Source organism: Haliotis rubra, unplaced genomic scaffold (genome assembly GCF_003918875.1).
Source record: "Haliotis rubra isolate DU_JTF1 unplaced genomic scaffold, ASM391887v1 Scf929, whole genome shotgun sequence".
NCBI lineage: Eukaryota > Metazoa > Mollusca > Gastropoda > Lepetellida > Haliotidae > Haliotis > Haliotis rubra.
In genome coordinates this window covers 122,922-149,583 of record NW_025767667.1, presented here as the reverse complement: position 1 = coordinate 149,583, position 26,662 = coordinate 122,922, and the positions used below count along the sequence as shown (strand labels likewise).

General features: G+C 41.2%; 2 protein-coding genes and 1 long non-coding RNA gene across 6 annotated transcripts in view; 1 reads left to right on the top strand and 2 right to left on the bottom strand.

Annotated features, from left to right (window-relative positions):
- LOC124264517 overlaps positions 1-24,358 on the bottom strand; it is a 166,090-nt gene extending 141,732 nt beyond the window's left edge. Inside the window, exons 1-4 of the mRNA XM_046699257.1 lie at positions 23,970-24,358; positions 22,627-22,682; positions 12,721-12,771; positions 11,975-12,259 (exon numbers count right to left, since the gene is read on the bottom strand). Coding sequence (XP_046555213.1) covers positions 11,975-12,259; positions 12,721-12,771; positions 22,627-22,682; positions 23,970-23,995 — 418 coding nt within the window. The 5' untranslated portion in view covers positions 23,996-24,358. The remainder of the gene's footprint in view (positions 1-11,974; positions 12,260-12,720; positions 12,772-22,626; positions 22,683-23,969) is intronic.
- LOC124264515 (serine/threonine-protein phosphatase 6 regulatory ankyrin repeat subunit A-like) lies at positions 1,899-8,127 on the bottom strand. 4 transcript variants are annotated; one of them, XM_046699253.1, is made up of 5 exons: positions 7,922-8,127; positions 7,650-7,709; positions 2,561-7,374; positions 2,357-2,458; positions 1,899-2,305 (listed from the first exon to the last, which is right to left on the bottom strand). In XM_046699253.1, the coding sequence occupies exons 1-3, from the start codon at positions 7,965-7,967 to the stop codon at positions 3,839-3,841; spliced, it is 3,642 nt and encodes a 1,213-aa protein (XP_046555209.1). In that variant the 5' UTR covers positions 7,968-8,127; the 3' UTR covers positions 1,899-2,305; positions 2,357-2,458; positions 2,561-3,838. The 4 variants fall into 4 exon arrangements, with proteins under 4 accessions (XP_046555209.1, XP_046555208.1, XP_046555211.1 ...); XM_046699252.1 differs by having other exon boundaries at positions 1,899-2,458; XM_046699255.1 differs by having other exon boundaries at positions 1,899-2,458; positions 2,561-7,371.
- On the top strand, positions 16,120-18,084 carry LOC124264520. The gene is made up of 3 exons (XR_006895160.1): positions 16,120-16,173; positions 16,748-16,856; positions 17,863-18,084. It is a non-coding gene; the product is annotated as an uncharacterized LOC124264520 (long non-coding RNA).
- Positions 24,359-26,662: the final 2,304 nt, after the last annotated feature.

Here is a 26,662-nt window from a genome sequence, read left to right as displayed (position 1 = left end):
CACAATTAGATGTTAGTGTTTCTGATGTCTACGTTTTTCACTGTGTATGTTAACAAAATCCAGAAAGCAGCAAAAGACACTAAACCGACTTCTCCTTATGGATATTCTTTATACACATAGCTCCTGCATAGAGATCTAAACTAATCCTACATACCATCCATCAATAACTCTTATTCTTCAACAACATAAAGACAGTAACAACATGTTCGTCAAACATAGAACGGTCAATTGTAAGCCACTTGAAGAATCGTGATCACATACTAGACGCGTTAGGTGTATAGTAGTATACGAACCTGCATACACATATTGCTCAATGGACGGCACACATGATGTTTGTTGTGGTTTTCAAACACGTTTATCACTGGTATGGAAAAGAAATTCAAAAAGCACCAAAATGCCCACCAGGACTAAGACTGTAATTGACCTGATCATGGGCATTGTTGTGTCTTCGCAGAAAGGCGACATTTTTGGACGTGTAAAAACAAGGGCCTAGGTGCGAAAAGGGTGGAAATTTGCAACCATGGGTTCAGGTGTTTATACAAGAACCCTTATCCCAGACGAAGCCGACAGCCACAAGACGTTCATTTTATTCATACTAATCTATTTGCTTTTCTCTTACTGATTCTGTACATTTAACTTGCAACTACCAAATACCTTCCACCTCGAGCTGTAGGTAGATACTTGTACTGTAACTGTGTGTTCGCCATGTCTCGTATCGCCACTGTTGACATTGTTCTTTTATGCGATGGATACGAACTCACAAATTCTTATGGTTACCACTCAACCGTAAATAACACTTCACCAAATTAGTGACACCATGAACTGACCCATGAACTGTGTTCACGTAGAAATTAGAACAAATTTTAGCCGCCACCCTTACGCTAATCAGCCATTAATCTCCCGGTAAGCCCTTACATAAACACTACTGCAACAACACTAAACATCAAAGGTGCCTTCGTGCGAAAAGCTAAAACTAAAAAAGTCGCCTTCCTGCGAATACACCTGCATCGTATACACAAATAACATATCCTGCCTACAAAACACACATCTACATAACATTTGTGTTATTCCTTAATACCTTTCATCAATGATTCTTACTTTTCAACAACACAGACGGTAACAACATGTTATTCAGTTTTGTCCAGGAAGTGAGCTATATTTGCTGGTGATTCTAACAAACTGTTAACTTTGTTATTGCTGTCTTTCCCAAAGCACATCTTTAATGGAACACATTTGAGAGAATTGACGGAAAATGCCAGTATATATCGATAACTTCTTCAAGACAAAATTAAAAATGTACAATATGTCGTGACATTCGTAGCAAGAGTGTCTAAATAGTAACAATAGAGTGACAATAACCTTTTTTCAGCATTGCACTAAGCAAACACTGACAATCGGATTCAGACCTCGGGGACAAAAGAGTTCTCTGATCATAAGTGAGTTCAGGCATGGGAAGATCTCGGCTGAATTGATCCTCTGAATATTGAAAGAATAAAGACCCGGATGTGGGATGTCGGACGCGATGTCGGCTAGGACAATAACTTTCAGCCATTGATCTCAGAAGCACCCGTACATGTTAATAATCAGATCTATCAATTTCATTAGGCGGGCGTTGGGAATATAATTTCATTACTAATAGAACACTATCCAAGGTGAAACTTTTTGAGCTTCTGATCTTCTATAGAAAGCAACATTCAGGACAAACAGCGCCATACTGCATTTGGTGTCACCTTCTTTTCCTATCACAGCTATCTTGTCTCTTGGCACACAGATTTAGTCATTTGCAGTAATTATGTGACATGGATATCATAGGATCTCCTCCATAATAGTCATCTCTCAAGTGATTATATTTTATAGTACTGTCACTCGGAACAGTTTTATATTAAAAAATATCTCTCTGAAAATAACACATTCCCTTTATCTGATAAAGACGTAAGTTTGGATCCTTAACAAAATGTGTAATTCTTACAGACGAAAGTATTGAAGTCTAAAGAAGTATGCTAAACTACTTCACAATTGGGAAACATACAGCATATATATTTTTAACTCCTGTATGAAAATATACCAATACATACAAACCAGGAAAGTAAAATCAACATTAAACCATGGCAATTACAACAGTTCTCTTCTGTCCATTGTGATACAACTATTCAATATCCACTATATTTCCTATATTCAGTTAATACTATTTATGTACACACATTATACACAAAACACTCATTGCTGCCTCTTCAAAGTGGTTTGATGATATCTTCTCTGGCATTTGATGAGTCAGAAACAGATCCGGTCTTATTCAGCTGTAAACCTTCAAGCTAAGTTATTGCCTCCTTTATCAATGATTTCTTCAGCTGTAAACCTTCAAGCTACGTACTTGTCTCCTTTATCAATGATTTCTTCAGCTGTAGACCTTCAAGCTACGTGTTTGTCTCCTTTATCAATGATTTCTTCAGCTGTAGACCTTCAAGCTACGCATTTGTCTCTTTTATCAATGATTTCTTCAGCTGTAGACCTTCAAGCTACGTATTTGTCTCCTTTATCAATGTTTTCTTCAGCTATACACCTTCAAGCTACGTATGTGTCTCCTCTAGCACTGACGTCCTTAAATGTAGACCTTCAAGTCAAAACACTTCTCCCTTCAGAGGTGACTTTCTTCACTGTTGCCCTTCAAGCAAAATACTTGCCTCCTGTACTAGAGGCTCCTTCAACTGTAGTCCTTCAAGGTAAGTTCTTGTCCCGTTTATCAAAGACGTCTGTAACTGTAGACCTTCGAGTCAGGCACAAGCCCCTATACCGACTTTATCGGTATAATCAATGGTGTCATTTTCTTGATTTATTTTACCATTTTGGTATCTCTAGCTCCCGAATTTAAACTCTGTCTGGCTTGTACATATTCAGATGGTACACGTCAGATCTAACTATTGATCTCATTATGTCATTCATTGGCTTGACATTCCTCTCTGACTCTCCACCTGATGTAAGTGTTTCTATGATTTGTCTGCAGTCCACTTTAAGGGCAATGTTCAAGGCGTCATCACCTGTACTGTCAACCAGTGTCAGATCAGCACCTCTACTTCTCAGGTAGTCAAACACTGCAACTTTACCATGTAACACTGATGTCATGATGCATGTTAAGCCGCCTTTGTCTTGAGTGTCTATATTGAACTTGTCTGATATATGCTTCACAATGTCAAGGTGGCCATACCTACAAGCAAGATGTAGAAGAGTGAGTCCATCCTTGTCCACCAGAGTGTGGTCAGCACCCCGGGACATCAGGAACTTCATCACACTCATATGACCTCCAGCAACAGCCCTCATCAGAGGAGTGGAACCATTCCTACCCAGTGTGTTGATGCCAAAGCTGTCAATAACCTTCCTAACAATGGCTTTGTTCCCACCTTGACAAGCTGCATGAAGACCATTATCATTCTGTGGAGTAGTCAAAGATGGGATACCCCCATTTGTTGCAATCAGATCATAAGCATCCATCTTTCCACTGAGTGCTGTCATCATTATTGGCGTCCATCCATCTTCTCCCGGACTGTTGATGTCAAACTGTGGCAGGAGATACTTTATGATGGACGTGTTTCCTCCCTGACAAGCAAGATGCAGTAAATTGTTCCTGGAGAGATCCAGCAGCTCCATCTCAACACTTTGTGACACAAGGAGGCTGAACACATTCCTCTGTCCTGCCCAAGCTGCATGCATAACTGGTGTGCAGCCATTCCGTCCTTTAGCATTTATGTCCAACATCTTCAGAAGATTCCTTACAATAGCTGTGTCTCCGCCAAGACATGCATAATGTAGAACGTTATCATTGTAGTCGTCGGTAAGATTCAGCTCAGCTTCTTTTTGACACAAGCAGATTGAAAACATTAGTTTTGCCTGCCAAAGCTGCCTCCATTATAGCTGTTCTGTTGTTGAATCCCCGGTGATTGATATCACTCCGCTGTAGGAGGTATTCTACAATTGAAGTGTTCCCACCACGACAAGCTAAGTGAAATATGGGCGCGTAGTAATCATCCTTCAGTGACATGTCAGCTCCCTGAAAGACAAGGTCAAACACACTCTTCACTCCATTCAGGGCTGCGTACATCACAGCCGTCCTGCCATCTTGTCCACGAGCATTGATGTGAAACAGTGGAAGCAGATGCCTAATGATGGACCTGTTTCTTCCCTGACAGGCGAGATGCAGCATGTTGTTACCGTGGTCGTCAGTTAGAGTGAGATCTGCTTGCTGTGACACAAGCACGTTGAACAGATGTCTGTTTCCTAACGAGGATGCTATCATCGCTGGTGTCATACCCTTCTTTCCCCTGGTATTGACGTCAAGCATTTGGAGAACACACTGAACGATCGTGGACTCTCCTCCCTTACATGCTGAGTGAAGGACACTGTCTCTGTAGTCATCGATCACTTTCACGTCGGCGTTCTTTGAGACCAGAAAATCGAAAACATTTTTGTTTCTGGAAAAAGCTGCCTTCATGATTGCTGTTCTCCCACTGTCTTCCAAAGTGTTGATGTCTACATTTGGAAGTAGTTGTTCCACTATTGATCTATTTCCACCCAGACAAGCTAAATGAAACACGGAATTGTTGTGGTCATCCTTCAGCGAAGTATCAGCTCCCCCTGAGACAAGCAGATCAAACACACTCTTCACTCTGTTGACAGCTGCGTACATCACAGCCGTCCTGCCATCCTGTCCACGGCTGTTGATGTCAAACTCTGGAAGCAGATGCTCTGTGATCGACATGTCTCCACCTCGACATGCGAGGTGAAGCATATTGTTACCGTGGTCGTCTTTCAGAGTGAGATCCACTTCTTTTGAAACAAGCAAGTTGAAAACGTCTGACTTTCCAAATCGAGCTGCTACCATAACTGGTGACCAGCCATTCGTTCCCCTCGCATTGAGATCAGCTGTTGTCAGGAGATGTTGAAGAATGTCTACATTCCCTCCCGCACATGCAAAATGTAAGACGGTGTTATTGAAGTCGTCAGTCTGTATAAGATGATTTTTTTGTGACACAAGAAAATCGAAAACACGAATGTGCCCTGACTCAGCAGCTTTCATAAGTGCAGTCCTGCCGAGGTAATCCGAACTGTTGACTTCAGATTTTGGCAGTAGGCATTCCACAATGGATAGGTTCCCACCTACACATGCTAACTGGAATACAGAGTTGTTGTAGTCATCCTTCAAAGACACGTCAGCCCCAGAAGACACAAGCAGGTCAAACACGTCCTTCGCTCCACTGGCAGCTGCATACATAACTGGCGTCCATCCTTTATTCCCACGACTGTTGATGTCATACATTGTCAGAACATGTTTCACAATGGAGACATGTCCACCATGACATGCCAGGTGAACGATAGTGTTGTTTTTGTCGTCTTTCGGGTAATGATTAGCCTTTGCTTTATCCAGCTGTTCAAATGCATGTTTTGATCCATTGACAGCTGCCTTCATTAGAGGTGTCCAACCCTGATTTCCTTGAGTATCAGCGTCAATCTTTGTTAGTAGAATGTCGGGTATGTCATCAAGGAGGCAGGCTAAATGAAGGAGACTGTTGTTATCATCGTCAGTCAATGCCGTGTCTGCATTTTGTGACACGAGGAGGTTAAACACATCCATCCTCCCTGACAATAGAGCACACATCACAGGCGTCATGCCGTTATTCCCTTGACAATCTTTGTCTGTTGATGGTAACAACGAATTAACAATGGTTTTATTGGCATACATACATGCCAGATGAAGAGCAGTGTTGTTGTTGCTATCACGTAAGGTTAAATCACTTCTGCCTTGTTTGACTAGATAATCAAAGATATCATTCTTGCCCACGACAGTTGCATGCATAATCGTTGTCCAGCCATTCACTCCTCGACTGTTGATATGACAAGTGTTACTTTTCTTCAGCTTTTTTTCAACATATTTGACAAGTGAAATGCTTCCATATTGACAAGCCAAATGTAACAGGTTATTGTTGATGGCATCACACAGTGTGATATCAGCTTTATGAACCACTAGAAGTTTCGAACTATCCATCTGTCCACCAGCAACTGCAAACATAACTGGCGTCCAACCATTCACAGCACGTCTGTTGATGTCACAAAGGGGGAGAAGTCGGTCTATGATGTCGTTGTTCCCCACGAAACAGGCATAATGGAGAATACCGTGCTTTGTATCATGAGACTTGGTCCCATCATCTGGAAACATTTGTTGCACTTTGTCTGCAACTTCCTTCATTTTCCACATGGGATGCATGATGTAGTTACTGAAAGTGCCATCAGCAACAGCTTCAGCCAGCCTGGCAGTAATGACGTCACTGTGAGCACCTGGGAAATAAATGACACTCTGTTCTGCTGGAGAGGTGTCATGCTGCAGATCACGTACATGGTCACAGATGAACTTTAAACTACAGTTATGGAGGAACAGCTCTGGTTTAGTATCCAATATGGCAGACATACACATGTCTTGTATTAGAGGATGGGAATATGAGACAAGGGCCAGGACCTCCTTCAGGTGTGTGTCTTGTATTTTGTTGTCGGATTCAGTGTGCCGTTTTCTTGTATTCTGTTCACCTCCACATAGTGACCTCAACAGAAATATTACTGACTGATCGTCCAGGTGATTTATGTTCTTATGCAGTTCCTGTTTTAGATGGAATTTAGGCATTTCAAAAAACGATTCTTTAAGTTTTTGAAAGTGAGCATATCTTGAGAAAAGCTTGCATGCCAGAGGAAAACCAACCCTTTCCCCGTATGCGATAATTGTTTTCACGTTGACCTCAGTTTTACAGTCGTAATGATCTTTATGTTTCAACCATATGGCCTTCTTCTCTTCACCTGTCATCAATTTGGTCAGGTCTACTACTGAAGAGTTTTGGAACAATATAGGTTCTTTGAGATTTGGCCTTGCTTGTTCAAGGTTGTTGGAATCTGTGGTAAATATAAAATACAAGTTCAGACGATCTTTTCTTCTTTGTTCCGTTCCTGGTGTCTGCTGCAGGATGTTGTATCTTCTTTCCAACTTGGTTTTCCAGGGTTCAAGATGTCCATGGAGCTCATAGATAACTTGTCTTAGGCGATGTACGTCCATGGATGGCCCAACGCTCTGAAATACGTCATCGAATATGATGCAGACGTCTTTGTCCTTACACAGACAATCAGACAACTGGAAAGTACCAAGGTCCTCAACCAGTACCACTTCATACCCCTGTCTCCTGTATTCAGCTCCAAACATCAGAGCCACGAATGTTTTACCTGCTCCCGGGGCACCACTTATTGTCACGTGGCCAAGTGTTTCCAGTTTTTCCTTAACCTTCCGGTAACCCTCAGTTTCCACGAACAGGTCACTGATGTCCTTCTCCCTGGACTGCTGATCTGCTAGAAAAAATACCACACACTGAAAGAAGTTCGTGGGTATTATTCGTTAAATCAAACATTCCTGTTGAAATTATGGATTATTGTAGTAGCATATCCTCTCAGAGAACCATCATTCATTTATCATAAACGTAATTGCTCTATTTGTGAAATGTCGCTTGATGGAACCACAGTGAACTTAGAGGAACACATTTGTTCCGTTACCTAAGTGGGAATGTTAAAGATGAACTGTCTCACAAAAACAAAGTTGGTACTAAAGTCGGAGTTTATATATATACCTGTAGGCTGCTTGTCAATGTCGGGAACATTCTTGTGTGTATCCTCGTTTCCTGGTGACTCTGTCAAAATAGACGTCGCAGTTACTTCACCGAAAAATGAAAGTTTGTTCTATAAATCGGAGTATTATGTTCAGGACTCAAGATATGAAATCTGTTATACTGCGAAGGAGACATGAAAACATTACTGACACTTGAAACTACATATATTAAAATATACATTCAGTATAACACATCTCTCAGTGATGTCAACAGCAACGCGTCAGTATACTCACCAAACTGGTCTGCTTCAGGCTGCTCCGCTTCAGGCGGCTTCTCCATCAAGGGAACTGAAACATGTTATGTGATCATCAGACCATGTTTATCAAACACATACACTACAGAATAACAAACAAATCAGTTCAACAGCCTCACTAACATCTGCATTAATATATTTACTGCATATTCATATTTTCTAAGACATGAACTATTAATAAAATAATAACTTATTGGATGAGAAACTATGCTAATATAAAGAGACAACATACACACACACATACATGTATTGCCATCAAGTTTGCCCCCTCCTAATAACACGCATGCACACTCATTCACACACACTCATTCACTCATTCAAACTCACTCTCTCACCTACACGCGCACATAAATCAGAGTTACCTCCCTTTGTAACTCAAACTCACGCTCTCTCACACACAATACACGGACAGACAGACAGACATGACGCCCAAAAGATCCTTATTTGACTAGACTGAGGAATACTTACCAGCTTCACGAGTACTGCAAGGAAAGGAAAACATTTGAATTATACTTTGTATTTCATATTTAGTTCCACGTGGTCACACCTTGAGCTTAAACTCAGTTTACAGTTTGCTCATTCAAATACGTTGTATCTTGTCAAAAACCAGTCCTGTCAATGTATGTACTCATATTTAGATGTTGATGACAAGGCATTTCTTTACCATTCATATTTTTCTCTCGAAATTCATTTACGCCGAGTGTATTCCACGGTGACCCAAGTAAGCCATTCATAATCGTTTACGAGTTATAGTTACCCGAATTCGTTATTGGGGTATCTTCTTTTCGATTCAGCCCTTCTCCTCGATCTCCTGGAAATGAATCGGAAGTAAAATTGAAGTGTTAAAGGTATGCTTATGAACATCTACACAGTTTCATACTTACAGGGAACAATGTAAGACAGTGTTGTTTCACTAAAGGTAATCTGTTCCACAGAGTTTCATACTGACATGGAACAATGTAAGACAGGGTTGTTTCACTAAAGGTAATCTGTTCCACAGAGTTTCATACTGACATGGAACAATGTAAGACAGTGTTGTTCCACTAAAGGTAATCTGTTCCACAGAGTTTCATACTGACATGGAACAATGTAAGACAGGGTTGTTTCACTAAAGGTAGCATGTTCTCTACATTCTGTGTTATACATGTCATACATGTCATACATTAGAGATGCTGCTAAAAGTGTCAGTGAAGATTAGTGTATACCCCCATGTGTCGATAAAACCCAGACGTACATATGTTGCAGTCTGACAATGTGGAGAATGAATTTTAGCTTATGCAGTTCAATAAACGCCTGGATATATAAGTTCGTTTACAAATCAATTGTTGTCTGTTTAATCGTTGATGACAAATTGCAAACATTGTGATGATTACTTTCATGACACGTCACAGAAAATTGAAAGGATACGAAAGTGTGTACATGTTTGATTATTTAAATGGATGACGTTTAATCCTAACATAAATATTCCACTTTCATTTGTTTGCGTTTTTGAAATTCAAAATAATTTTAAAAAAATGATTGGGCAGATTTATTTTCACTCAATTTTTTAAATGACAGAAGAATGTTGGTGCTTTGTAGACTGTCGAAGTGATGCACATTTATAGAGTAGAATATACACTTATTGTCTGAACACCACCACAGCAAGGATGATACAGACGATTAGGATAATGAGGAACATACACTTACAGTTTGAACACCACCACAGCTAGGATGATACAGGCGATAAAGATAATGAGGAATATACACTTACAGACTGAACACTGCCACAGCAAGGATGATACAGACGATGAAGATAATGAGGAATATACACATACAGCCTGAACATTACCACAGCAAGGATGATACAGACGATGAGGATAATGAGGAATATACACTCACAGTCTGAACACCACCCAGCAAGGATGATACAGACGATGAGGATAATGAGGAATATACACTTACAGTCTGAACACCACCACAGCAAGGATGATACAGACGATGAGGACAATGAGGAATATACACTTACAGTTTGAACACCACCACAGCAAGGATGATACAGACGATGAGGATAATGAGGAATATAAACTTACAGTTTGAACACCACCACAGCAAGGATGATACAGACGATGAGGACAATGAGGAATATACACTTACAGTTTGAACACCACCACAGCAAGGATGATACAGACGATGAGGATAATGAGGAATATAAACTTACGGTTTGAACACCACCACAGCAAGGATGATACAGACGATGAGGACAATGAGGAATATACACTTACAGTCTGAACACTGCCACAGCAAGGATGATACAGACGATGAGGATAATGAGGAATATACACTTACAGTTTGAACACCACCACAGCAAGGATGATACAGACGATGAGGATAATGAGGAATATAAACTTACAGTTTGAACACCACCACAGCAAGGATGATACAGACGATGAGGACAATGAGGAATATACACTTACAGTCTGAACACCACCACAGCAAGGATGATACAGACGATGAAGATAATGAGGAATATACACTTACAGTTTGAACACTGCCACAGCTAGGGTGATAGAGACGATGAGGATAATGAGGAATATACACTTACAGTTTGAACACTGCCACAGCTAGGGTGATAGAGACGATGAGGATAATGAGGAATATACACTTACAGTCTGAACACCACCACAGCAAGGATGATACAGACGATGAGGATAATGAGGAATATACACTTACAGTCTGAACACCACCACAGCTAGGATGATACAGACGATGAGGATGATGAGGAATATACACTTACAGTCTGAACACCACCACAGCCAGGGTGATACAGACGATGAATATAATTAGGAATATACACTTACAGCCTGAACACTTCCACAGCCAGGGTGATACAGACGATGAGGATAATGAGGAATATACACTTACAGTCTGAACACCACCACAGCAAGGATGATACAGACGATGAGGATAATGAGGAACACTGGGACAAGGATCGCAGCAAGATTGTTGTCATCGGGGCCTGCCGTGGTCGTGACTGTTGATGGGTCTGATAAAATACCTGTTGAAAAACAATAATAATAATAAACATCCACGATAAATAATCAACATCCGTATGTCAGATTAATATGAGATATGTGCTATCCATATGAGTGTCTATGTAACCATGAAATATTACACCTGTGAACATCCATTTCCGAATTTATCCCCAGCAACCCATGGTCCTAACAAGGAACATTGGGACAAGAATCTCAGAAAGATTCGCTGTTGTCGTGGTTGGGTGTTCGAAAAATGCTTCTCAAAACGAAGAAAAACATAAACCTATTTAATTAAAGGTGTAACCATCTCCATAACCCGGTTTACAACAATATTTTGTAAATCAATTTCCTATGCTATACAATTAGATACATAAAGGTTAAAAATTGCCTTATAAAATGTCGAGGTTTGGCACCTTACTTTAACACGTGTTTCAAAAATCGCCACCTACCAAGAGTGAGTGAGTGAGTTAGTGAGTGAGTGAATGAGTTAAGATTTAAAGTCACATAGGCAATATTTCAGCCATATCGTGACTGAAACTAGTTCTAAATTCATAATAAATACACATGATATATAAAACCCTGTCAACGAAGGACAGTAAAATTGCTAGATTATCACAAAATGGGTTAAAACTAGATAGCAGATATCTTTAAAAGTACAAACCTATTTTTGGACAATACAATGTAAAAATGTGCTATTGATCGCCAACAACTGAAGGTAGATCACCATACTAGGGTCCATGGGGACTTACATTACTTTTGCTACCTGTATGGACCCTAGCTGGATTTACACCATCCCTTCAGTCGTTAGCGACGTGGCATTTATGCTGAGATTTAGCCATACATTAAAATGACAAAACTACTACTATTAAAATCCTGTTAGACTTAAATATACTTAAAATGTTTTGGGACGTACGTACCAACCTACCAAGAAGTAATATATGAAATGCATATTTATGATTTTCTTTTTTAGTATTCGATGATAAAGCAGTTAATACGTTTAGGTCCTGCATGAACTACTGTACCTGAAGTCTCATTGCAGAAATCCCCGATGTACGTCTCTTTACAACCTAACGTACAATGTCCATCTCCGATATTGCAGGTTTCATTTAAACAGCCTCCGCTGCAGGATATGTTACACTGGTCGCCATGGTAACCACGAACACATCCCTCAGAACATATCCCTGTGTACTTCTGACAGTGTCTGAGGTTTCTCCGTGGGTCAGGGTAACAGTTGAAGGGGCAGGCCCTGTCGCAGTTCTCGCCATATATTCCCCAGGAGCATTGTTCTTCGCCATGTACCGGTAGAGCTGGGAGAGAATTACAAATAGTAATGACGCAAGGTAACATCGATTTCAAAATTTGAAGACAGTATGAACTCATGTGTGCCCTATGACCCTTAGTCTGAATTGGAGTGAGTGAGTTAAAATTTAACGTCACATCGGCAATATTGCAGCAATATCGTGATGAAGATTTGAATAATACATAAAGTTGTAATAACTAAAGTCAAGTTATAAAACCGAAGGACAGTAAAAAACTAGAGGAACACAGATATAGATATGAAACTAGTATGAAAAGCTAAACAAATTAACTATAGAAGACAATACAATATATAAACAAGCTAAATATTGCCAACAACTGGAGGTAGATCACCATACTAGGGACTATGGGGGCTTACAGTACATTTGCTTCCTGCATGGACCCTAGCTGGATGTCTGAATTGGAGCTAAAGCATCTTCCCCAACGATATAGATATAACACAGGTACTCACTGATCCCCAGCAAAACTGCAAATAGCCACATGGCGGCAGTTGCTGCTTTACCTGTTGGAAAACAAAACAAATATCGGTAGTAACTACAATAAATTATAAAAAATAGATAATAAAATGCTAAAGTTGCCGAGTTTAATTAATTTCTTGTGTAACGACGAAAACGCTATTCGTGAACTTTCAAATATAGCAACAACTCAACCCTGAAACGTCATGTAAAACAATTGACAAACTAACAAACAAACGCAACAAACAACGGTTACAAGTTTACAAATCAGGAACGGTTACTGCAAAGAGAATACATGTACATTGTTATTGGAAAATGCATTGGCATTACAAAACTATGGGCAGAAATATGATGGTGGGACATGCTCATCGGGTATCGTCACTTGTTTAAAGAAGTTGGAAGCGATGGTGGAACATGCTCATCGGGTATCGCCACTTATTTAAAGAAGTTGGAAGCGATGGTGGAACATGCTCATCGGGTATCGCCACTTGTTTAAAGAAGTTGGAAGCGATGATGGGACATGTTCATCGGGTATCACCACTTGTTTAAAGAAGTTGGAAGCGATGATGGGACATGTTCATCGGGTATCACCACTTGTTTAAAGAAGTTGGAAGCGATGATGGGACATGTTCATCGGGTATCACCACTTGTTTAAAGAAGTTGGAAGCGATGATGGGACATGTTCATCGGGTATCGCCACTTATTTAAAGAAGTTGGAAGCGATGGTGGGACATGCTCATCGGGTATCGCCACTTATTTAAAGAAGTTGGAAGCGATGGTGGGACATGCTCATCGGGTATCACCACTTGCTTAAAGAAGTTGGAAGCGATGGTGGGACAAACCCATCGGGTATCGCCACTTGTTTAAAGAAGTTGGAAGCGATGGTGGGACATGCTCATCGGGTATCACCACTTATTTAAAGAAGTTGGAAGCGATGGTGGGACATGCTCACCGGGTATCGCCACTTGTTTAAAGAAGTTGGAAGCGATGGTGGGACATGCTCATCGGGTATCGCCACTTGTTTAAAAAAGTTGGAAGCGATGGTGGACATCCTCATCGGGTATCGCCACTTGTTTAAAAAGTTGGAAGCGATGGTGGACATGCTCATCGGGTATCGCCACTTGTTTAAAGAAGTTGGAAGCCGATGGTGGGACATGCTCATCGGGTATCGCCACTTGTTTAAAGAAGTTGGAAGCGATGGTGGGACATGCTCATCGGTATCGCCACTTGTTTAAAGAAGTTGGAGCGATGGTGGGACATGCTCATCGGGTATCACCACTTATTTAAAGAAGTTGGAAGCGATGGTGGGACATGCTCATCGGGTAGCGCCACTTATTTAAAGAAGTTGGAAGCGATGATGGGACATGCTCATCGGGTATCGCCACTTGTTTAAAGAAGTTGGAAGCGATGGTTGGACATGCTCATCGGGTATCGCCACTTGTTTAAAGAAGTTGGAAGCGATGGTAGGACATGCTCATCGGGTATCGCCACTTGTTTAAAGAAGTTGGAAGCGATGGTGGGACATGTTCATCGGGTATCACCACTTGTTTAAAGAAGTTGGAAGCGATGGTGGGACATGCTCATCGGGTATCGCCACTTATTTAAAGAAGTTGGAAGCTGACAATGGCAATGACAATGCTTTTAGCACATTAACTGACTGACTGACTGTGTGAGTTTATTTGTACGCCGCTTTTAGCAATATTCCAGCAATATCGCGGCGGGGGACACCATAAATGGGCTTCACACATTGTTCCGATGTGGGGAATCGAATCTGGGTCTTCGGCGTGACGAGCCAACGCTTTAACCACTAGTCTAGCCCGCTGCCCTATTTGTAGCAGATTAATAATAATAATAATAGTCCGCTTGTAACGTGCTGAACCCATGCACAGTACATTCTCTAAGCGCACATGTTTGAGAGGAGGTGCGAGAAGTTACACAGAGAAGGCAAGTCTGAACAGAAAGGTTTTGGGTTTCAAACGATGACAATGATTAGGATTTCTTCCTAAAACATTGTCAATACCCGATGTCAAAATACACACAACCTATATTTAATCATTATGTCTGATTTACATTCGGTATGATTTCTGGGTTTCTAACCCCAAAGCCCGAGAAACCGACACAGACGTATGTGAAAGCAAACATTCGCCCGTACGGAAACCAAGATGTTCTATTTTTATAGTAAATGTATCCTGGAAAACTTGAATGGCATCGAAAGATAGTGTGCTTTGTGTCCTGCTGACAAGGAACATGGAATCAACCCCAAACATCGCCAATCTGTAACTTACAAACATAAGGTCATGTCGTGATTTTCGTGTGTTCATTGTGTATGTTTAAAACTCTCCCCCCAGTTCTGCTCTGGGTACATTTCATTTTGCATTCTGCATTCTGAACATTTTTGAGAAACAATTGTGTTTCCACATTTTTTCAGAAAGAAAATAGCATGGAAATATTGGAGCTGTTGTCACTTGCGCATTGTTGGGATCTCACAAGGTAAATCCAGTTTGTAACATTGCTAGATACTGAATAACACTTCAATTACGTAATGCTATTGTTTACATCATATCACTATTATTGACATCTTTATCATTATGTGCGTAAGAGAGTTTTGTTTTACGCCGCTTTTAGCAATATTCCGGTAATATAACGGCGAGGGACACCAGAAATGGGCTTCACAGATTGTACCCACGTGAGAAATCGAACCCGTGTCTTCGGCGTGACGAGCGAAAGCTTTAACCACGGGGCTATCCCACTGTCCCTATCATTACTCAAACTAGTTTGAGAAATACTTTCAGAAATCTGTTCCAGTTGCACCATGCAGAGACGGTCAGCACTGTTCAGACTGTAGTAACATCTCGGGACAGTGTCTCACACAATGTGACCATGGCTATTTCGGCCTGATGTGCAAATCTGTCTGCAGTAAGACGTGTAAGGGAAACATATGCCAATCTTCAGCTACTGGCATTGGCGTGTGTTCCGAAGGATGTGCGTCTGGATACCAGGGCGGAAGGTGCCTCATACCATGTGACAGTCCAGGCGGTGGATGTACAGAATGTCCAGGTGGTTGTGACGGAAAGTACTGTTATCTGGACGCTGTGTCCTGTGTGTCTGGCTGCAGTGATGGGCACTACGGATCTGACTGCAAGACGTGTTCTGACAGATGCAAAACATGCAACAGGACATCAGGGGCATGCTGGGAGTGCCATCCGCCATATTTCGGCCGGACCTGCGAGTATTCATGTGATCGATGTATAAAACCATGCAACTTTCGTTGTTTCCATGGATGCCTGCCTGGGTTTTATGGCCCTTTCTGCAGTAAGAATTGCAGTGAAAACTGTCGAGTCAACCACATTTCTTTGACCGAAACAGCTGCTAGTTCCGAATGCCAAGAGAAGAAAAGTGTATCTATGGATGTAAATATGGCTTGGTCGGTTTACAATGCTCCAATCAGTGTAAGTATGGAATTTCTAGGTATAATTAATAATTGTTAACAGGTTTATGATTGATGATAGATTTAGTTTTAGTTTTGATTGTCATGATTACGATAACAGAGAATTCACAAAAATTCACAACTTTACTTACACGTAGATTTATATTTTGAGCTTGTATCCATTTAAAACTGGATAAATAATGAGGGTAACCCCTCTTGAGGCACACAGTCACCTTAATCTAACCTTATTCACTTGATACATCAGTAACCATAAAAATGGTTTTCATGGCAGCAATCGACCATTTTGCATATCATGGAACGAGTCACTGACAAGTACACAACACCTGTCAATAGCAGTTATGGGATCCACAAGATGAAATGACATACTGAAACCTACGATCCATATTTACAAAAAGCTTAAATATTTAAACCAAATTGGACCTCACATCATAGCTTTCTGTTGAATACATGATTTGATCCTTAGCAAAGTGTGAATAGTAAAGGTTGACCATGTGGTGTAACGTGATTCTTTTCTCTGTTCAACAGAAAGTTAAGTCTGTCAGCAATGCTCATTATGTATATCTATGTATGTTTAGATGGGGCTACACATGCTGTTACTATAGGACTTTCAACAGGATCAGCACTTCTATTTCTGATGTTGATGGCAGTGTGCTACCGGTGTCGAAATGTCGTGAGATGTGACAGGTAAGATCATAACAGAAGTAAACAGTTGGCTCTGTCTTCTTTTGCATGTCGTGCTCCCCTTACATTACCAAACCAGTGAAGATTTGGGTTGGAATTGGTCTTCAGCAACCAATACTTATAGTAAAAGGCGACTAAGGGGATCGAGTGGTCAGGTTTGCTGACTTTTTTGACACATGTCATCGATTCCCAACTGCGTAGATGATCGCTCATGCTGTTGGTCACTGGATTGTCTTGTGGAGACTCGATTATTTACAGACCGTTGCCATAAAAATTGTAAATTGCTAAATGTGACTAAAACAACAAACCAACCAACCCTTACATTACCTGTAGTTCGTAGAAATCAACTGGAAAACAGTATTGCGCCTTGTTGAAACATCGACAATAAAGTGATTTTAGGGCTTGATCGACTCTCCTTTTGGTTTACCGAGATTGTGTTCATTTTTGTTGCTTTACTGTCACCTCTTGGTCAAACCTAGTAGTTTATCAAAGTGCATGAACATACACAACTGCCACTTTGCAGTTGCTATATGTAATTGTGTTTAGAGCTGATATGAAATGCTCGTTTATCAATGGCAATTCCCGTTAGTACACTGTACTAATTTTAAGTGTTTATAGTTGTGACTTGTCAGATAAGCATGTACCACACTTGGAGCAAAATACATTATACACAAGGGTGTTACCTGGACACATGTGCCGTCATTTGTTAAACTCGCCCTGTGAATACTACAAAGTAGGAATGAAAATACGAAACAAATTGAGCTTGTGAACGTTACTGGAAAATATCTCGGTATTGTGGACAATGACAGACTCAGTGTGTTAAAATGAGATGACCTTAAAATAAAATAACATTAAAATGAGATGACGTTAAATTGAAAAATATGCTTCATACGTATGACATTTGTTATTATGGGTGACAGGGCAGAGCAACATGGTTGACAACTCAAATAATATAAATGAGTCCACTTCTTTTGTTACAAGGATGAATACATATTTTCTCCCTTCACAGAGGCACCCAAGCGGCCTTCCCTCTACCTGACAGTGTGGAGGAACACAAAGATACCCCCGCTGTTTAGTACCATGGGTATTGTGAAATACTGGAGGACGACGACAACAGGAGTCACCAGCCTATCATGAACCCAGAAGAAGGAAGTGATTCTCCAATGCCTGTTTTGGCAGACTGTTTCCCTGCAGCAGGATACGGAGGTGGAGGAGGAGGGCCATCAAACAGCCGACACGTGCGGGATGTCTGTGTCGATGACACAAACACTGTCGTCAACTACATATTGCCAGTTGAGAGATACTGAAAAACGTGACGTATATATTCTGTAAGGATGTGTTACGGTGTTTCTGAATGTCCAATCTATTCACCCGTTAAGGTCCGGTTTATTGATCTTCAGTAGCACATGCTTGTCGTAAGAGGCAACTAACGGGATCAGGGGGTCAGGCTGTCTGACTTGCTTGACACATGTCATCGGATCCCAATTGCGTAGATCGATGCTCATGATGTTGATCACTGGATCGTCTGGTCCTTTTTTTCTCGATTCTTTACTGACCGCCGCCATATAGCTGGAATATTGCTGAATGAAGCTTAAAACTAAACTCACTCACTCCCATTTGTCCAGCTTTTTACAGGAAAAACGTACCAGTATCATTATTGTAGTATTTCTCTATTGCTGGAACATTACCCTGGACGAATATGTTTTTAAAATTATGCAGTTTCAGTGTTGTCATCCTTACAACTGCCGGAGTTTGATGCTCATGCTGTTGATCACAGGATTGTCTGGTCTGGTATGATTGTTTACATACCGCTGCCATGTAACTGGAATATTTCTGAATACGGCGTTAACATCAAACAAGCGTAAGCTGATAAGCAGGAAACGTACATCTACTTCTCATCAAAGGTTTAGTCTCTCTAGAGTAAACGTAGCCACTTACTTCAGCTGATAAGCAGGAAACGTACATCTACTTCTCATCAAAGGTTTAGTATCACTAGTGTAAATGTAGCCACTTACTTCAGCTGATAAGCAGGAAACGTACATCTACTTCTCATCAAAGGCTTAGTCTCACTAGTGTAAATGTAGCCACTTACTTCAGCTGATAAGCAGGAAACGTACATCTACTTCTCATCAAAGGTTTAGTCTCACTAGTGTAAATGTAGCCACTTACTTCAGCTGATAAGCAGGAAACGTACATCTACTTCTCATCAAAGGTTTAGTCTCACTAGTGTAAATGTAGCCACTTACTTCAGCTGATAAGCAGGAAACGTACATCTACTTCTCATCAAAGGTTTAGTCTCACTAGTGCGTAGCCACTTCAGCCAACTGTTATAAACTAGATTTTGCAAAATATTCCATACTGTTTAAAGGTACTGTTTACACATGAACTCATGTACTGTAAAAAAAATTCGTAACGTTGAAAAGATTATTGTCATGAGTTCAATAAATGATGAAAATTGTCGAATCCTTAACAAAACTCTACACCAAAACACAGCTGTTCACATTGCACGATATTTGCACATGCTTTTCATCATTTGATGCATGATCCTCGTGCAATTCAACTGCATAAGGTTTGCTGTTGGTTCCCCTAAGTTAGCGGAGAAATTCATCTTAGATATATCGCGATGTAAACACACACACAGATATACATATATATATATATATATATATATATATATTTATCACCCAAAACTGTGTTCCACAGGAGATATCGCTTGTGTGAGATCAGACGATATCTCCTAGGAGATATCGTTTTGGCAGTAGATTTTGCACAATGCCCTGACAATGCTATGACGTCATGAACTTGATGACGTCACAATGCTATGACATCGCTGCACTGCAGTTCTAATGGCAGTACTGTGTTCAGAGATGTACATTTTTCATTGAAAACTAATGAAGAGTGATTTTGATGATAATAGAATCACCTCGTAAATCTTTCTGATATCAATATATCAACACTGTTGATAGTAAAATATCCTCGGCAAGCCTCGGATATTTGTTACTTTATCAACTCGTGGTGATATATTTGATATCAAGAGACACTCGGGTGAGATTCTCTCTCTCTCTCTCTCTCTCTCTCTCTCTCTCTATATATATATATATATATATATATATTCAGTCAATGTCTACAATCAGGCAATGTGTACAATGACTGAAATAACCAGTCAATGTGGGCATTGCCTGATTCACTCAGTCACGGATGGAATCCGGGTAGCTTGACCTTTTTCATTTATTGGAAAATGAGTGTTAAGCAGTTCTAGTAAGTAAACATAATTCCCCCCAGTTGGTAGGCCCACACCAAGCAACATATTCAATTTGTTGTGTAACAAGAAAGCGTCCGCATTTGTGCAATCGTTTGAATACAACTTCCGTCTCCATTTACATGACTCTCATTGTCAAATGGTCACAACGACCCGGGCCGCGATCCATAGATTGTTCGGAGCACGGCAGTCTCTGCCTCACACCTTCCCCAGCTGTACCTCAAACCTACCCAGCTGAACCCCACACCTCCCCACCTGTACCTCACACCTCCCTAGCTGTACCTCATACCTACCAAGTTGTACCTTACACCTTCCTAGCTGTACCTCACACCTCCCCACCTGTACCCCACACCTCCCTAGCTGTACCTCACACCTCCCCAGCTGTATCTTACACGTTACAGATACAACAACACCTCCCCAGCTGTACCTCAAATATCCCCGGCTATACCTCACACCTCCCTACCTGTACCTCATACCTAACTAGCTGTACCTTACACCTCCCTAGCTTTACCTCATACCTCCCTAGCTGTACCTTACACCTCCCCACCTGTACCTCACACCTCCCTACCTCTACCTCATACCTCCCTAGCTGCTCACCACCATGGCAAATGGTGAAACAACAGGTCGATCTTACCCTCACCAAACTCAAAAAGTCTGAAACAAATCCCTTGGTGTTCCAACATAATGAATCTGTGAAAACGATGAAGTTTTTCGAATCTTTTGCTGCTGAATGTAGGTCGAAGCTGAGAAGATAGCTTTGGCTTCAGCGGTGAAAATGGAACTGTTGTCGGGGATCCTAGAGGAGACAGTCTTGGATCCACTGACTGTAGCGCTGGCAACTTGGCCATCGTCCTTGGATCCGTCTGTGAAAACGGATCTGTGAGTGTTATACTTCGAACGTAACTGGTTGTATTCCTGTTGGAACACCAAGGGATTTGTTTCAGACTTTTTGAGTTTGGTGAGGGTAAGATCGACCTGTTGTTTCACCATTTGCCATGGTGGTGAGCAGCTAGGGAGGTATGAAGTAGAGGATAAATAAATTTATCTAGGGTAAATACGGTAGTCTAGACCAACTACCGTGGAGGCATGTGTTGCACGAGAAGTTGTGCTTGTTTAGTCACGTGATAGAAGGTTACAAGGTGGGTTGAAGATATTGTTTCGTCACTCGAGGTCTACGCGTTACTCAGGCGAGTAGCTTTGCCTTGATTTTATTTTTCATTGGAGACCAGGCCGCTGGGCCGTGTGTTTGGCCACTGGGCCGTGTGTTGAGCCACTTGGCTGTGTGTTGAGACACTGGGCCGTGTGTTGAGCCACTTGGCTGTGTGTTGAGACACTTGGCCGTGTGTTGAGCCACTTGGCTGTGTGTTGAGACACTGGACCGTGTGTTGAGCCACTTGGCTGTGTGTTGAGACACTGTGCCGTGTGTTGAGCCACTTGGCTGTGTGTTGAGACACTGGGCCGTGTGTTGAGCCACTTGGCTGTGGGTTGAGACACTGGACCGTGTGTTGAGCCACTTGGCTGTGTGTTGAGCCACTGGACCATGTGTTGAGCCACTTGGCTGTGTGTTGAGACATTGGGCCGTGTGTTGAGACACTTGGCTGTGTGTTGAGGCACTTGGCCGTGTGTTGAGCCACTTGGCTGTGTGTTGAGACACTGTGCCGTGTGTTGAGCCACTTGGCTGTGTGTTAAGCCACTTGGCCGTGTGTTAAGCCACTTGGCTGTGTGTTACGAATGTAGACCACTGGGTCATGTTACAAATGCAGGCTACCGGGCCGTGCTGTACACTTGCAGGCTACCGGGCCATGCTGCACACATGTAGGCCACGGATGTATCGATGTTTTCACACACTCGAATGTGTCAGCGGGTTTATGTGATAACATGCCTCCAGTATATATGATATTGTCATTGCAATATAAATGCCATTGAATATATTTCTCAATTTACTAGAGTAAATCCTCTGAAGTAACTGGTACTGAATTATAGACCGTGTTAATCTTATACCAGTTGCATAGCATCTCTCTGTTGCTTATTAGTTCTTGACACATTCTTGTATGTACATGTTTTGGCTTACTTTCGGTTTAACTTTGGGCGAGTGAGTTAAAATAAATGAGTAAAAACAAATTCAGATAATATACTTATATCTGCAAAGAAGAGTAAAATAACTAGAACATTACATTTATATTAATGTAAAACTAGTATGAAAATCTAATATATCTTAACATGAAGACAATACAATATAAAAACAGTCTATAGATCGCCAACAACTGAAGGTAGATCACCATACTAGGGTCCTTGGGGAATTATAGTGCCTTTGCTACCTGCATAGACCCTAGCTGGATTTACATCATTCCTTCAGATGTAGGCAATTTTGACAATCTAGCCGTAACTTAAAATAACATATATACATGTACAGTCAAAATAATAACATGTTTAAATGTACTTGAATTGGTTTGGGACGTGCGTACCCTCTCAGGAGGTATAACTTTGGAAGCCATCACACAAGAGTGTACTTACATATTGTCAGCAAGAAGAGTATCTGTGTGGCTCGAAGTGCGACCATGTTAAAGTGCCTGCAAACACAAGTAAAACCTATTATATTCAATGTACCTGATACAAGAATATTGTAGCACTATATGTTTCCGGGTGTTTTGCGTTTACGGGTTTTACATTTTCTTAAACGTCCGAAAACACATAAAACGAGAAAATACTGAAACGTTTAACTGCTGTGAGAGTAGAACAAACAGTGTGCTGATATATGCACGGAAGCCCCAGAATGTTTGATACAACACATCTCGAGTCTCAGGTCGACCAGGAAGGTATAACTACAGCGGATGACAGCTGTGTTAAATTAGACACGGAAACAAATACAGTCCAAGCTCGCTTGTCTGGACACTTGGCTTTTCTACAATTTTGTCCGGAAAGAATAACAATTCTAAATACCGGAATCTCTTTTCAGTCCCTAACCCCCCCCCCAACCTCCACAAACACACTGCACCCCACCAACACCCACACAAACCACTTCTCTACATTGCATTGTGAGTCTCGGCGTAGCCCGAATATTCCATTCATTATTCACAATATCCACTTGCACAATCTGAAGAAAACACTCTCCTGCATGTTCTGGAATTAACTGAGCTCTCATTTTTAAAGTGATATAAAACTGATCAACACGTACATTATATACACATATTGTTTTTTAAATTCGGGATAAAATGGTATCACTGAATATGCAATAACCTGTGATCTATGAAAGACACTTCAGATGTGGGACAGTGATAGGAAAGTGTGTGTACGTTTTATTAGACATGTGTCAGTTGTTGATTAGTAAAGATGATAGGCGGATCCAGGTAATTTCAAAAGTGTGGACCGGGCTAATAAGTGAGTGAGTGAGTTTAGTTTTACGCCGCTTTTAGCAATATTCCAACAATATCATTAGGGGACACCAGAAAATTGGTTTCTCACAGTGTAGCCATGTGAGCAATCGAATCAACGAGCAATCGCTTTAATAAGTAGGCTAGCCATCTCGCTCCCCCCGCCGGGGGCCAATAAGCGTGGGCCTTATTGTTCACAGTGTTTAGAGGAAAGCCAGTTGTTAATGCAGAAAGACAGTTCTTGATGTAATATGACACCAAACGGATAAAAATATAACAACGGGTCACGAAAAGAATGAGTGAATTTAGTTTTGCCGCTTTTAGCAATAATCCAGCAATATCACGGGGGGGGGGGGGGGGGGGGGGGGACACCAGGAATACGCTTCGTCGTGACGAGCGGATGCTTTGACCACAAGACGACCCAGTCGAAAGAAAAGAAGCACGGTGTTTTCGATTCACATCGACAAATACTCCTCTAATTCTTACATGGTGGCTGTCGTGAGGCGATACATGATCACATCTCTCTGACTTCAGGTATCTATGAACATTTCTCACAGTTTCTAGTGATGCGTAGTTTCTACAACAACTCTTTTAAAAACCGGAATTCCCATTGTTACGTCACTCAGTACTCATTGACGAGCTATTTTTAGCGTCACGTCACCCCCTCGCGAGATTTAAGTTAACCAATCAGAAGCTCATATCGGCTTCCTGTCTCCTGGCATAATCTTACAATTAGCCTCAGAAAGTATATAATTTTAATTCACAAAAAGCAACTGCATAAATAAACTGGAAATAAGCCGCAGGGAGATTGGTAAATTCGAGCTGGTCCTAACGGAAATATAGACTTTATTTGGAGCCTTTATATAACAGAAACGGCAGGGTGGAAGGTAGGCTAATAACTAGTCTCTGAAAAAAACAGTTCATAATAAACAATGAAACTGTGGAAATCTAGACTTGCCACATAATCTAGACTAGCATGGGCTTTCTTGGATATGCTTGTTTCAGGGTCTGTATGACAGACAAGGTGGAATGAGAAATAATACAGCTCAGCGACAGAGCTATCCTGGCCAGAACTCTAGTTTCCCTTTCGCGATTGTTTACTGGTGTTGTTTCCGCTTTTTTATACCGTGTATCTATGAAAATAGTATTTCTGTTCTGTTTCTGGGAGGTTTATTTGGTAGTGAGCGTTGCCATGGCTCTCAGTGCAAACAAAGATAGATCAATAACACTACTGTATATAAACACATTACTGTGATAATCTAACGTAACAAATGTCATATTTGGGATTACACTTTCCTAGTAAAGTACAAATTCTAGTTCTTTTGTTTGGTTGAGTCCCATCCGTGATTCGAACCCACACACTCAGAGTCAGGCACCTAATCGCCTAATTCCAAATATGACATATGTTACATCTGACCACTTTCTAAATGGCGTTGTGTATTTCATGTGGTAATATAGACTTGCCACAAATTCTAGACTTGAATGAGCCTTCTTGGATATATTTGTTTCAGGGTCTGTGTGACAGACTGATAATGTATCAGAAGCTCGCGATGTTGATCACTGGACTGTCTGGTTGAGACTGGTTATTTTACAGACCGCAGCCATATAGAAGGAATATTGTAGAGTGCGGTGTAAAACAACAAGAAACAAAAATACACGGCTTCAGACTGTCAGTCACACGTGAACAATGACTTGACGAAACGGGTCCGGGTAGTTTATTCAGGATCCGGGTAGTGAACATTGTTTACCCGACCCTTGTACTCTACAACTAGCTAGCCCTAGATGTCTCAAGATAAATCTTATACCTATTGAAGTATTTAACATTTCGCTTGCCTCCCGGGGCTTGTAAAGGGTAGTATACTTTGTCAGCGTTGCGTGAACAAAGAACATTTATTTCCATGAGTTGGTTGACTTACACACTTATAACACTGAGGGTATGATTACATTGGCGGTAAACACAATCTGGACTCCAGTGTTTGTGGTCAATGTGACAATCGATGATGAATGAGTTATACTTTCATTGGAGGAGTGAGTCACCAGTCTGCCAATACATACATAAAAACGTAATGAAAGCAAAGCGGCAGTCAGTATTTACACACACCCATACCAAGACGAGCGCGCTTGTCAGTTTTCTGAGACTGTTTAAACAAAGAAGATATACTCACTCTGAGACTGTCTAAACAAAGAAGATATACTCAGCCTGGTATATCGCGCAGGTTACTTACGGTAGCTCCACGGTCAAGGTGACATTCCCAATCCAGATCGGGCACGCTGGTTAGATGGGGTAATGATATCCTGTCAAAACTTTGTGCAACTGCAGTGGTTGTGCACGGACAAGTCTGCTCAAGTAGGTCAACGCATGTATCGTTAGGACGACTGGGTAGTCGCTGATTGCCGTCGTGTTCCACGAAGTTATCAGTGGATCAATGCTCCTGGCGTGAACCACCAGATGCTTAACTATTTATAGACCGCCATCATTTGCAGGAAGTAATTAATTGATTTGTTTGAGTTTGCTGTGTTTGTTATGCAACCGAGGCATTAAAGGTGTAAAGCAGGCCTTGGCACGGGCACATGTACCCAAATACAAAAATACTGATTCGAGAACGTAAGCATAGAGCTATAAATATGATACCCATATGGAAATCAGGAATGAAACAAATGTCATGATTGATAGATAGTCATATCAGAAAAAAAGCTAAGTACCGTTAAAATATCGGTTTTGGATCGAAACCGTCACGCCCTGTCGTACCCGAAAGGTTCCACGTCGACAAGAAAATGATTCTCCAACGTTGGTAGGAGCCGATCTTGAATTTAGCACTTCAAAGATTGTTAACTTGCTCTGAGTCATTAGTAATGCTGACGTTCAGTATTCACGGTAACAGATAAGTCCCCCTGGCACAGTTGTGCACTCCGCGAAAGGAACCGACAGCAACACTACAGGGCATCACAAGGTCATCTGACGGTCCACCATAACGTCAAATGACGCTAGGATTGCCTCAAATGACACTAAAGACGTCAAATGACGCCACGGCCACATCGAAGGTCTCTTGTATGAAGTTTAACGTCACTTAGCCGACTTAACGACAACATTTTATCACCTGACAGTAAACGAATACGTCAAAGAATATATTGGATGACGTCAAATGACGCTCCTGAATTTAAGACAACGGACCCAAACT

Excerpts from the sequence above, each read along its gene's own strand:
- LOC124264515 (XM_046699252.1), bottom strand. The coding sequence starts at position 7,967 with ATGGAGAAGCCGCCTGAAGCGGAGCAGCCTGAAGCAGACCAGTTTG. Across the intron at positions 7,710-7,921 it reads GCCTGAAGCAGACCAGTTTG|AGTCACCAGGAAACGAGGAT; the intron begins GTGAGTATACTG and ends CTATTTTGACAG. Across the intron at positions 7,375-7,649 it reads CATTGACAAGCAGCCTACAG|CAGATCAGCAGTCCAGGGAG; the intron begins GTATATATATAA and ends TATTTTTTCTAG.